The sequence below is a fragment of the Rhinolophus ferrumequinum genome, chromosome 14, assembly GCF_004115265.2.
Source record: "Rhinolophus ferrumequinum isolate MPI-CBG mRhiFer1 chromosome 14, mRhiFer1_v1.p, whole genome shotgun sequence".
Taxonomy (NCBI): Eukaryota; Metazoa; Chordata; class Mammalia; order Chiroptera; family Rhinolophidae; genus Rhinolophus; species Rhinolophus ferrumequinum.
Window position 1 is genome coordinate 20,012,275 of NC_046297.1, and position 14,164 is coordinate 20,026,438.

General features: G+C 42.6%; 1 protein-coding gene across 2 annotated transcripts in view; it reads left to right on the forward strand.

The window, feature by feature from the left end:
* Positions 1-10,886: 10,886 nt before the first annotated feature.
* Positions 10,887-14,164, forward strand: part of NSMAF (neutral sphingomyelinase activation associated factor) — a 63,455-nt gene continuing 60,177 nt past the window's right edge. Inside the window, exon 1 of one of the 2 annotated variants that reach the window (XM_033125828.1) lies at positions 10,887-11,727. In XM_033125828.1, coding sequence (XP_032981719.1) covers positions 11,669-11,727 — 59 coding nt within the window. In that variant the 5' untranslated portion in view covers positions 10,887-11,668. Of the gene's footprint in view, positions 11,728-11,759; positions 12,146-14,164 lie in introns of those variants that run through there. The other variant, XM_033125829.1, reaches the window with a different exon arrangement.

A 14,164-nucleotide genomic window follows, 5' to 3' on the forward strand; every position in this document is an offset into this window, starting at 1 on the left:
AAGTTCATTACTTATGGCAGAGCAGGCAATATGAACTTCACATTTGCATCAGTTTCCACTGCCTTTCAAGTCCCATGGGAGTGATCCAGATGGGCCGGGGTGGATGTGGCACACACAGTGGTTCTGTGTCACAGCAGAGAAATACTGAACTTAGGAAACCCCCAACCTTAGTAAGGGCTGCTGGCAAGCCTGCCCACTCTGTTCTCTGCAGAGAAATTTATATATATATGTGTGTATATATATATATATATTTTATATTTATATATATATATTTTTTTAATTTTTATTTATTTGTGTTTTTCCAGGACCCATCAGCTTCTAGTCAAGTAGTTGTTTCAATCTAGTTGTAGAGGGCGCAGCTCACAGTGGCTCATGTGGGGATCAAACCGGCAACCTTGTTGTTAAGAGCACTGCGCTCTAACCAACTGAGCTAACCAGCCATCCCCGAGAAATATTATATTTACCATACTGAGATGTTAGCTAACCTTCTCTGGGAGGGGAGGATGAGGTCTTTATTGTTACTATCCTGGAATGTCTCCAGGGAGAGAGTTGCTCTCTATCTTTACTATCCCGGAATGGAAATACATCTGAACAAATTGACTGATGATGACTAGACATGGAGAAATGTGAGATTCATGGAGAATTCTCTCCCAATAGGATTGAAGAATAAAATAATGCAAAGTACTGAGCTTAGTGTTTACTACAGAGTAATCACATAATTCAGATAGCAATAATATTGACAATTATGATGATGAGGTAACACAGTGAAAAAAACAGCACATTTTCTTTAAACCTGGCACCATCATTCCTTTTAGAAAGGGAATTGTATTTGTTGGGGAAATGTGCTGAGAAGTGCTTGCAATAAAATGTGAGCCCACAAAGGTGTGTGTTTTTGCTGATACCAGGCTGAAGAGAAGGGGATGGAATAGCCCTCTTTGCAACTAGAAAAGGGAAATTTTTGTTCTAAAGCATTATTTCGCAAAGCGTGGTCTCAAGACCAGCATCAGTGTTACCTGGGAGCTTAATAGAAATGCAGATTCTCACATCCCACTTCAGACCTACTAAGCCAGAAACTCAGTGGGTAGGAACAAGCAATCTGTGTTTTTAACAAGCCCTCCAGGGGATTTTGATGGCCACCCAAGTTTGAGAATTACTGCCCTAGAGAAGCAAAGTTGGAGGGTGGAGGGTAAAGAGGAAGGAGGGGAGAGGGAGAAAATGGGAAGGAAGATGTGAGACTGGACGCTTACAGACTTTTTACGTGAAGAATCCTCAGTGGTAGACTTGAAATGACTGATAAAATATTCATATGGATTTTTCCAAAGCAGTTTGCACGGATGGTACTCTGCTCAGGATTCCTGGCTCCCCTGTAAAGACTGCAACACTGAGGGATGGGGGCAGCATTGGGGAGGTGGACAGGCAAAAGGCCCTCATATGGTGAAAGCAAAGACATGTAAAGAAGCAGATGTCAGGAGGCAGAGGAAGCCATGGGACCAGAGAAATAAAGGACATTTTGGAAAGGGCTTTGAATTCCATGAGCTTAGAGCCAATTTTATCTACAAGTCAGTGGGTTGCAGCAGAGAGAGTCAGGTTACATGTGGACCATAATATTACAATAACAAGATGACTCCAACAGAGGTCTTCAGTGATTGCAAGGAAGTGCCAGGAAAGACTAAGGATCATTCTTCCGTAAGACTGAAGCCTAATGAATGTGGTGTCACCCTGTTTAAAAGTTCTGAGATACAAATTTTCCATTTCACCTACAGGAGTCTCGTTGTTCTCCTTTGCTCAGCTTATTGTTGTCTTAGGTTGTGAGGAAGGACTATAAGGAATGAAGGCATCTATCTGGGCTTTACTAAAAGTGGAATCAGAGGAAGGATGGGGACAGGGTTTTATAATTCTGACTCTCAAGAAGATGAAAAGTCCACTTGGCTTCATTTTCTGTTTTTAGGAGGCAATAAGACTGGGCTTTGGACCCAAACTGGCAGATTCAGTCCCAACTCCTCCATTTATAAGATGTGATCTTGTGCTTTAGTTTCCTCATCTCTAAAATGAGGATAATAATATCTGCCTCATATAATTGTTATGAGGACTACATGAGTTAATACACACAAAGAACTCAAAATAGCACTTAAAAAATGACAGTGGTAGTAGTGGCATCAGCAGTAGTGTCCCAGAACCAGGAATATAAGAAAGCCCTTTGGGGGGGAAGGGGGGAAGACACATGTTACTGTGTTTGGGGGAAATAAGTAAAGAGGAGAGCTGAAAGCTCTGTGTGTGTGTGTGTGTGTGTGTGTGTGTGTGTGTGTGTGTGTGTGTGTTTGGTGTGGCCAAACTTAAGGAAAAATAAACCTGAAGAAATAAAACGTGTGCTGGGCATCACAAAACAAAGGAAACCAATCTGAATTCTCCAGGCCGTAGAAAAGAGACTGGAGAGCCAGGATGCAGACCTGGGCTGGGGAGATGATCTCGGATCAGTAGTTCACCTGGGATATTAAAGAGAAGTAGAAAATTAAAGAAACACTTTCAGTATTTTCCTAGTCCAGAAACTGATCAGAAAAAAAATAATGGAAAAATAGGATTTATTAGGATATACCCCCAAAATACTGTTTATATACTCTTTCTTTTTAAAAAATGAGTAATAAGTGCTATTTGCTTTCCATTTGCAATAATAATATACATTTTTTGGAAAACATGTAGAAGTATAAAGAAAACAAAAATCATCCATAATCTCTCCACTCAGAGATAACTGCTATGAATATTTGCTAGATTTTTTCTAGTACACTTATAATATACGGGGATTATAGAAAAGATATTATTTCCTGATTTTTCACTAACATATTGCAGTCCTTTTTTTAGGTAATTAAATCTTCCTTAGAAATAGGATTTTAAATGGCCACATGATATTCTATTGAACAGATACTCAACAATTTACTTAACCACTGACCTCTTAATAGATGTTTATATTATTGTTAGTTTTTCACCAATTAAAAATAAAACTGTCATGAATATTCTTATTTATAGCTCTTTCGCAGCTGAGTATTTCCTTAGGAATAAATTCCTAGACATGACTTCAGTGGCTTTGCCCTCAATTTAAATTGCCGTCCAGAAGAGCTGGCTCCCACGTAAGCGTGTCTTCCCAACTCTGCATTCAGTAACATCATGTAGGTACCTTGACACTGGCCACGGAAGAATTTATCCCAAAGAAATCAGCACACTCCAAATCTGCCTGTTTCCTCCCAGCTTGCTAGTTGCTAACTCTTTACCGGCACACACTGGGAAAATGTACCAAATTTTATTTCTCTCAGTAGTGTTTAAGAATGCCTTCGCTCATGAAGACTAGACGCTACCATTAACAGCACTGATTATTTGCTAATTTGACATCTGAAAATGGCACCTCATTTTGTTTTAATTTTTATTAATTTATTAATGAAGTTGACAGTTCTGTTCTAAAGGATCTAATGTATATTTTAAAATCATTGTTTTATTTATGATTTCCTGCTTACCTTCTAATCTATACTAATCTCTGATGGGCAGTGTGCCTGCTAAATAGTACCTGGATTTATAAAGTACAAGGGAGAAGATCCTAAATGAGGAATGACACAAGTAATTACGGTCATCTTTACTCATGTAGGGAAAATAAACTGTGCAGATGACAGATAACAGGTGCCCTCTGACAACTGTATATTACCTGAGGAGGGGAAAATTCATGCAAACATAGGCATAGCCAGTTCCTGAGCACACTGTGATTTTGCAAATGGATATAAAAATCAGAATTCCAGAAACAGTATTAACTATTAACTATTTTTATAATCTAGTTGTCATGCAGGGTGTCATGCGGGGTCTCTGGTCCTGCTCCCCACATAACAACAACGCAGAACATGGTGAGGCCAAATAGGAACACCCACGGAGCTATAGACAGGGGAGTGATACCACTATATTCTTGCTGGTGGCTGGGTTGGAGACACAGGAAGCAGGAACCACACTGTCCGCAACTTGCCGTCCACTTCTCTCTGCCAACCAACCTCACTTGCCAGCTGTAATTCACTGTGCTAAATGCAATCTACTCTGCTAGCTCAGCCACTATCATTTTGCTAGTCCCCATTTTTGCTGCTAGCATAGCCACGGCAATTATATTAGTGGCCAATGGCTCACTGGTTACAGCTGACGGCCAACTAGCCACAGCTGATGGCCATCCAATCACAGTTGATGGCCATCTACTACCCAAGTGAGCAACTTTCCACGTGAGGCCGAGAGTCTGGAAACTGCACTCCTAGCTCTGTCCCCACACTAGTTTAAAAGAATTGCCTGAAAACATGTGAGGCCTTATGCCTCCCCTAATCTCAACACTAACTCAAAAGCCTGTATAAGCATGAAAGGAAGAAGAAGAGGTACACACTTATATTGCCAACATGAGAAAACTCAAGTGGTTACATGTGGTGTCTACTGTGAGTGGCCCTACCTAGCATCTCATTACTGTCCCATGACCTACTCATTCTCACACACCTAGTTTTCACTTGTTTTTCCTCCCTTTCTTCACTTGGCCCAGGTGCTTAGGAAAAATCTGCATCCTGCTTTCTATTTTAGAGGTGTTCCTGCTCTAAATCCCATAGAACATTTCATTTCCCTCAACAAAGTCTTTGATTCAGAGTAGTTGTGTGACCTAAGAGGTCCCATCAAAGTGAATCTCTGTATTCTTGTTAGGCATGCTGGGATGGATGTGGTCTCTCACCCTGAAGGAGAAAACACAGCTGGTTTGCTACCAGCAACTGTCAGCCCTGGGGGGAGGGGAACCGTACTTACAATGCAGCTAGTGGTGCTGAAGACCTAACAGAGATGGAGGGAAACTGTGTCTTTGATGAAATTGTTGACCCACTGGCTCAGGGAACCCTGAAGGCCATCATACCTCTGATTTCCAGGTACCTAAGTGGAACATTCTCTTGTTATGTAAGCAAGAAAAGGAAAAGAGCCGCTAACTGTTCCTACCGAACTTTCAAAGCTGTCGGTGTAAGTTCTGAGCTCTATCAGGCTAGTTACACAATAGCCAAATTTAAAAATTTAAATCAGATCATGTCACCCACCTGCTCTTAATCCTCCAGTGGCTTCCGTCACGCATGGTTAACACTAACACTAATGGTACTAATAATCAGTAGTCCAGCGCCCTCCCTGGCTCCACGTGTTCTAGCCCCTGGCGCCCCAGTACCCCCTCCCCTAGCGTGCTCTAGCTACTACAGCTCTGGACTCAGTGCTGTTGCACTTACTATTTCTTTGTCTGGCATGCCTTCTCCCAAGATCTTTACAATCAAGTCTCCAAGTCTTTCATTTACCAGCTCAAATATTAATCATGATTGGGAGGCTTCAATGACCCCCTTATCTAAAGCAGGACCTACTCCTTTGCTCCATTTTTCTTCATGGTACTTATTCCTGCCTGGATTTATGTTATTTGCTTTTTAAATCTCTCAGTCTCACCAGAACTTAGTTCCATAAGGGCAAGGGCTTTATTTTATTCATAACTGTGTATCTGACACCTAGAACATTTCCTGACATGGACTAAACAGTCAATAAATATTTATTGAAGAAAAAATAAAGAAGGTAATAATCTCAAAAAGTGATCTTCCTTAAGAAGAATTATCAATGTAGTGTATTTGGCTATTTTTTATTTTCGTAATGGAATACACACTGCTGGTTTGGTGACCCAACAACCACTTCCTACCCCTTTGCTTGGCTGCTTTCCACTCTCCTCTCTGCAAGATTTAGATACTTGTCTTCTAAATGTGCATTGCTGCTATGAGCTTGCCTGTGTTAACAGTTCTGGCCGATGAGATGTAAGTGGGAGTCTGGAATGTGCTTCTTGGAGTGCCTTTGGTTGCCTGGTAAATGAGACAAACAAAGCTGACTCTATCTTTCCTTCTTATTTCTGCTCAGAAGCCAGGTATAATCAGGGTGATGAAGCAATGATCTTCTGACCACTGGCCAAAAGCCTAAGAGAAATGTCATATCATACTACTGAGCTGTTCAAACAATGCCAATGATGAGAAAATGAACTCAACGGAGTTTTCTATTACTTACAGTGCAACAAATCGTAACAGACAGTGGTGACAAAAGGAAGTGCAATATTCAATGCATATTTTTTTTGTGCAAGTGCAAGACACTGTGGTGAATGGTAATGCGGATATTCAGTCCAACAAGTCACTGTTCCTGTTCCCAAGGAGTTTCCAATGTAAATGGGGAGACAGATTCTAGTATAAGGTACAATGGGATCACTGTTAAGAATCACCAACTGACTGTGAACTTTGTGAAGTCACTCCCCAGTGCCCCAATGGTGTCTGATATATACTGGTGTGCAATAAACACGTACTGAGCAAATGAATGTGGGATGAATTCCACCTGGGTATCAGGAAAGACTTCACAGTCTTTAGTGGCCACTTAAACTATAGGTAGGACTTCAACAGGGAGAAATGGTGGGAGAAAGGTAAAAAGGCATTTTAGGCAGAGAGAAGAGGAAGCTTAAGGGCACAATGGAAGGAAGTTATAACATATACGAGGAGAATGGTCCTTGACCATTTTCCCTAGGTAAAAAGGCATGCATCTACTTCTAACTTAAGAAGGGATGATAATTAAATGTTTATGTCTTCATAAGACTAAAAAAATAACCTAAGCAGACATTCTTCAGAAATATGTGGTGGTGAAAAATATTTATTTTTTCAAGAACAGGATAAAGCCAACGTTCTTGTTTACTCTGGTGATTGATAACTTGCAAATGGGAGGTACATCTGTAACCAAATGCAGTTTTTAAAAACGGAGTACACTTAACATGATACTCTCAAGATCCATCCATGTTGTGGCAAATGGCAACCGTTCATCATTTTTTATGGCTGAGTAGTATTCCATTGTATATATGTACCACATAAAATCAGACAGAAAAGGACAAGAACCATATGATTTCACTCATATGTGGGATATAAAAGAAAAAGCAACAAATGAACCAAACCAACCAAATAAATAAAGACAACAGCATGGTGGTTATGAGAGGAGAAGGGGATGGGGGAGGATGAAGAGAGTAAAGGGGGTCAAATATATGCAGATGGAAAGAGACTAGACTTTGGGTGGTGAGCACACAATGCAATATACAGAAGATGTATTATAGAATTGTATACCTGAAACATATACAATGTTATTAACCAATGTCACCCCAATAAATTTAATTTTTAAAAAACCTGAGTACAAAGCTTTTGAAGTTTTTAAAGCTTAGTCTGTGAAGTAAAAATAAAAACATTACTGAGAACTGAAAGATGTGTTTTGTAATTACAAAATAGCTCTGAATGAAAATTGTTTCTAGAGAACAAGCTCTCTGAGTTTTATGATGATGAGAATCGGGGGATGAGGGAGTGAGGGAATGAGGTCTGTCACAGAGCTTATCTCCTGGGATGTGCAATCACCTTCATTTAAGGTAAGTAATAGTACCTAAAACTACAGTTGCTAGCAACTACAGATAAAGGTAAGATAAGCTTAAACGAGGCTTTATTCACTCTTAGTGAAGTCCAGTGTTCTGTCCAAAACTTTCTATTTCCTGAGGGACAGACGCTTCAAAGTAATCTCTCACTCAGCTTCCACTGAAATCTTTTACTTTGCTGTATGTCCTGAGGTTTTTCTTCATGTTTTCCTTGGTAGGTATTCACATGGTAACACCCTAGAAATGTGCTACTGAGTTTAATTCACACACAACTAAATGGAGGATTTGACCCCCCTTTGTCCCCTGCCACCTAATCACACTGGTTGCAATGAATTATATAACAAGGGCAGTGCATCGACATTAAGAAGTTAGGCAGGAGAAAAACCAACCAAGGAGATTGAGAAAGGGGAAGAAGCAAGGTAAGAGAAAAGCAAGGAAACTATGGGACCTTGGAAGCAATTGGGGAGAGGGGGTGTGCTCCAACAAGGAGCTATGTTGAATGTTTTGCTCAGCTATGCTGAATTCTGCTGAGAGTTCAGGAAATTTGAAGCTAGAAGAGTGACCCATGAGTATTGGTGATTTGACAAGAGTCATTACAGTGGATTGGTGGACACAGAAGTCCAGTTGGAAAGAATTGAAGAGAACTCAAGGTGAGAAAACGGACACAGCACGTGTAGGCAGATGTTTCAAGACATTTTGCTAAAAATGGGGAGCTGCAGGAAGATGTGAGATAAAGGGAACGTTTTTTGAAAACTATATTTATATTCAGATGGGAATGATTCGATGGTAAGGGAGAAATAAACAAAGCAAGAGAGAGAGAGAAGAGAGAAAGGTTCCTTACAAAGGCTAAGTTGTTGAAAAGGAAGAAGTTGGCCTTTGATAGGAACAAATACCGTATTTTGTCATGTATAATTTGCACTTTTTTGCCCAAATTTGTGAGGGAAAAATAAGGATGCGCATTATGCATGGGAAGTACTTATTCCGTATCTATGTTTTTAATTCTTTTATTTATGCTTATGAGTTAAAAATGCAACTCTAGAAATCAATAATGATATCCATATGCAAAATAGTACCCTGGAATACGATAAATCGGTTTCGTTAAACTTATGATGGACTTGCAACAACAAAGAGTTCTTGGCGTTCTATGATGTGTAACTATAATAAATTTGTTACCCGTACATAAAATTTCTTGTACCTTGCATCTAGTTTTTACATAAAATTTCTTGTACCATAATGTTAAAAAATAAATGCTAAAATCCCTTTATAATACAAAAAAACAAGTACCCAAATGTAAACAAATAAAAATTTGAATTTAAAAATTAAAATGAAATATGTTTTCCCTGAAAGCTTGGGCCAAAAACGTGGGTGCGCATTATACATGGGAGTGCATTATACACGGCAAAATATGGTATACCTCAAAACAGCAGGAATGAAGACGAAGGAAAAGATGCCTATAGGCTGGATGATTTGGTGGTGGGAAGATGAGGAAGTTCCCACTTCAGATGTCTCTTAATTCTCCACAAACACAAACTCTGTGATAGCAGAAGCATCTATCTTCTGAGCTATTACTCAAGAAAATCCTTTTGAGTGAGTTTCTTCCCCTCCTCTGTCAAAGATAAAGCTGGGAAGTGAAAAATTACAAAGGGTTAATCACAGCAAATACTGTATCTGTATCTGCCACTTGGCAATTATCTTCCCACAGGGCTGAAAGACTGAAGCCCCATCCTGCCTGATGATTACATTTCAAAGGAATGACTTTCAAGTCCTTGAGAGAGACACTCCGGAGTGGTAGGAGGTGCATATACATCTCAGAGGTACAGAGAAAGAATTCAGAATGATAAGCCCTTTTTAGTAAATTCTCTATGAAACAGCAGTCAGGGGCTTCGGTTGGGTGTTGGCTAGAACAAACAGTGCATTCTTTTGGCAGCTTTGAGCTTTCTCAGGCAGGGACTTTAAGGTGGGAGGAAGGGGTGTGTGTGGCTAAGGTCATCCAAGGGATGAGGTCTTGAGCTGTGAGAAACTATGTGTTTGTTTAAGTCTTTTAATGTGGAGGGAAGGTGGTGGTCAAAATCATTTGTGCTGAGAGTCTGCAGTTTTTATAGGCCAAGGTTGAAGCCCAGTTGAGAAGAAGGCTCAAGGGGTCTGGCTAGAGTTTGGTCAAGGAGGGAATCTTTATCACTCTCCACCTACCAGGATCACGTCATCCTTTAACGTTTAATTAAACGAAGAAAACTTGCATGCTGTTTTCCCACCTTAGTCCAGGTAAAGTGATTTCTCTCTTCTGAACTCATAGCATCTATTATGGTACTTCTCATATAGAAAGTTATCCACTAGACTTATCGAGGTGATCACTTCATAAGTTATAGAAATGTCTAATCACTATGTAGTACACCTGAAACTAATATAATGCTGTATGTCAACTGTAATTGAAAAACTGTAAAAAAAAATGTTTTCAAGTTACCGTGTCATACCTCTTAGCAAATTTTATTCTCTTCTTTCATCATATACCTGCTCATGTATTTGTCTCGGTTACCCGACTAGATCACAGTTTCCTATAGAGACACTGGGCTAATGTCTCTGACACCTTTTTACAATTATAGGTTCTGTGCGGCACTTGGTCACATGGAAAAGACACAATCAAAGTCATAGGGTAACCTATGCACCTTCATTCATTCCAAAAAATTGTAATGGGTTCCCACTATATGCATGACATTTTTCCAATGCTGTTGGGGATCAACCTCAATAAGACCCAGCCCCAGCTTTTATTCTTGGCTCCCTCATCTTCCCATCATAGTCCTACCATATACTAGAAATGCACATTCACCTTGAAGCTTTTAAAAATCTAACCCTGCAGAACATGGCCTATAAGACAACATTAGACATGTGTCAGCTATTACACAATTTAGAAGTTTGTTATTAAAGAATTCCTCAAAGGTAAACAATCACAGGCTCACTATCAGGATATCTCAAGGAGTCCATAGTGAGATACCACTTACACCTACGACGATAGCTATAATCAAAAAGTCAGGTAACAACCAGTGTTGGTAAGGATGTGAAGAAACTGGAACGTTTAAACACTGCTGATGGAAATGTAAAATGGTGCAGCCACTTTGGAAAACAGTTTGGAAGTTTCTCAAATGTTTAGACGTAGAGTTACTATATGACCCAGCAATTCTACCCCTAGGTACGCCATCAATAGAAATGCAAGCATATGTCAATACAAACCTGGTACATGAATGTTCATAGCAGCGTTATTCATAATAGCCGAGTGGTTTAAACAACTGAAATGTCCATCAATTATGTGGCGTATCTATACAGTGGAATACTCTATAGCAATAAAAAGGAATGAAGTACTGCTACATGAATCTAGAACACATTATGCTAAATGATAGCAGCCAGATATAAAAGGCTACATATTGTATGATTGCGTTGATATGAAATGTCCAGAACAGGCAAATGCATGGACAGAAATCTGATGAGTGTCTTGCTAGGGTTGGTGTTGGGATGTGTGTGATAACTGAACGGTATTGGTTGGGAGATGATAACTAAAGTGTATGGGTTTCTTTATGACGTGATAAAAATGTTCCAAAATTGTAGTGCTAGTTGTATATATCCGTTAATATACTAAAAACCATTGAATGGTACAGTTTAAATGGGTGAATTGCTTGGTGTGTGAGGTATATCTCAATAAAGTTGTTAGAAAAAAAAAGTCATGCGACCAATTCTTTCAACTACCAAGAGACTGAGGGCCCCAAACGTTATTTCGAGTCCCTGTGGTGAACAAAGTGGTATAGTTTATGGGCGAGCATCCGTTTTCACGTGTAAAATATTAAACATGGAGCAGTGCAGTGGTTGGTACAGTGGCGAACATTTAGTGTGACAGGAGAAATCCTAGGCTGACCTCTGAGTCTTTCGCGAGCACCTGGGACGCCTAGGGACGCCTTGGGTCACCGCGCGCCCCTCCTCCGGGCCTGAGTCACCGCGCCGCCGGAGTCCCCACGCGAAGATGCTGCGGTGAGCGCGGCTCGGACGCCGCGGGCCCTGGGGCGCTGCGTCGGGCTCTTGGCCGCCGAGCGGCGCCGCACGGGAAGCCGGCAGGCGGGCAGCTGCGTTCTCCTCCGGGCCGGGACTTCAGGCCGGCTCCTCCGGACCTCGTCAGCGGGCGGCAGCAGAGCCTGAGCCGCTCGGCCCCCGCCCGCCCGCGCCTGCCGTCCTTCCATGGCGTTTATCCGGAAGAAGCAGCAGGAGCAGCTGCTGCAGCTCTATTCCAAGGAGAGGTGAGCGCCGGCCTCGGGACAGCCGGCGGTGGCGGCGGCGGGGAGAGCGGGAGCGGGGGTCGGAGGCCGGGGCCTGGTCGGGCAGGACTGGGGTTGCCGGCCGGAGAGCTGAGGGGCGGACCCTGCGTGGAGCCCGACACTGCGGCCGGGGCCGCGAGCACGTTCGGCGCCCGGGCCCGAGGCTCTGGGTAGAGGCCGGAGGCCTGGTCGGGGTAGGAGACAGCCGGGAGCAGGAGCCGCAGCCTGGAGCCCATACTGTGGCGGCGCCGAGCGCACTCGGCCAGCCACTCAGCACCCGGCGGCTGCGGCCCGGCTCACCCGGAAGAGGCCCTGCGGGTCGGGGGCAGAGTCCTCGGGCCCGCGCCAGGTCACCGAGCGCGGGGACGCCCGCCTGCGCGCGAGCCGTGGCGTTCTCTGGGTGAGGGTAGCAGGTGGCGTGTGAGCGTGCTCGGCGGACCCCCCTCCCATCCTCACCCCCACCCCCGCCACCCCCCACCCCCACCTCCACCCCCAGGTACGCGTTGGGTTGGAGCACTTGGTTTCGCGCCACCGGGTTGTCCCCCCCAGGCCGCCCGCTGGCCGGCGACCACCCCGCCTGCAGGGGGGACAGGGGTGGGCATCGCTGCCTCACATCACCGCGCCCTTTTCCTGCCGACTGCCTCACACATAAAGCAGATGCCCTACGGGGCCGAGACGAGGGCCACAAAAATGGCCTTTTTCTGAGAAAAGCCAAGGTCCACCCCCCCGAAACGTTTTCTGCCAAGCGGTGGACCTTATTGTAAGGCTTTGCGTCCCGAAGCACGGTGAGGCACCACGCTCATCGCTGGCATCCTGGGGAGGACTTAGGGTCCTAGGAGGGGAAGCCAGCTGGTTTCAGGGCAGTGCCCTTTCAGAGTTTGTGATCCTTAGTCTCCAAGGGAAGTCTCTTGTAAGAAAGCTCACTTCTGCTCTAAGTATACTCCCCGCTGCATTTCTGGTGACCGAAACAACTTGCTGACAGGTGCCAGACGGAACTGGAAATGACTTGTTTTTACAAATAGTATTTTGGGTGTGGGAGCTAGTCGGAGGGCTGCTAACCTGTCACGTTGTGTGAGCAGGGGATACCAACCAAAGCAGATTGTGCATGGAAATGCAAGTGTAGACTTTCAGGTTTACACTTTAAGGTGTGATCTTGTAGCATCCACACCGTTTTATAGGTGTGGTCTCTACCCGTTTAGTCCAAACGTTCATGTCCCTTTCTAATCTCTAATGTTGGCCTGGCCAGGATATCCATAGTCTGAAATTTTGTTTCCCTACTGTAGTGGAGATAAGATGTACCAAAAAACTATCTTGGATATGGCTTCCAAGAACGTTTTAGGCAGTGTGAATAGCTTTCATCCACAAAAGATTGTTTATTAACTAATAACTGGACCATAAATAAAGTAACTCACACTTGCAGAGGCTCATCTAACTTCATTTATAATTCTCATTTCATGTGGAAAGAGCTGAGTAGAGTTTCTTTATTCTGTACCAAAAACATTAAATAGACAAATGTTAAAATTGACATCATTTACATCGTAAAAACTTTGAAACACTTGACTTGCCATCATGTTCTCCGTTCTAAGAGTCATTTGTAACAATTCCATTGCCTCGTTGATATACAGGAAAACCTGTTTTCTTTAGATCTGCCACTTATTTTGATGGCAGTAATTTGTGCTGAATTTGGTTAGCTTATACAGCTCTGCAATGCCACACAAGTCTGCAGTTACATTTTTATGTGTAATCTGCTTTGTCGGTATCCATTGATCAGATGATGTGACAGGCTAGCAGCACTCCCAGATAACTGTAGCTCTCACAATCAAAACATTTATGCACCAGTCAGGAGGCAGCAACTGTTCCTGAGCATCAGTAATCTGAAAAGTTGGTGCCACGTATTTTCTATTTATTTGAATCTACTTGCTGACTGCCCAGATTCTTTGAAGCTGTCTGCCCCATGGCTTTGCAATTTTGGGCTGATGGTCGGACTCAAACTAGGATGGTGTCCATAGAATATCAATTTGAACGATAGGAATCTGTCTCATAATCAAATGTGGGTTAGAATCAAGCAGTCTCTTTATAAAGCTTAGAATTCATTCTGAAAGACAAGAATATTTCAAACCAACTTTATTGAGCCCTAAATTTACCATTTTTGTACAGATTTTTCCTGGCTGAGTCTCTTTGTGGCAATAAACACCAGTTAGCAAAATGATTAATAATATAGGTCACTGGCTCCCACATACCTAAGAGAACTGTTACTTTATTTGGGACTGTTTCAGAGGTTACTCACGAAAGGCCTCACCTCTTCAGAGCTGTGAGTTCATTGGTCCCTCTCAGGCTGCTTTAGAAGGGCCAATTTCTAGTGCTACCAAATAATGACCCCAGAAAAGGAGATACTTGAGGTTAGTATTTATTTCTTTTA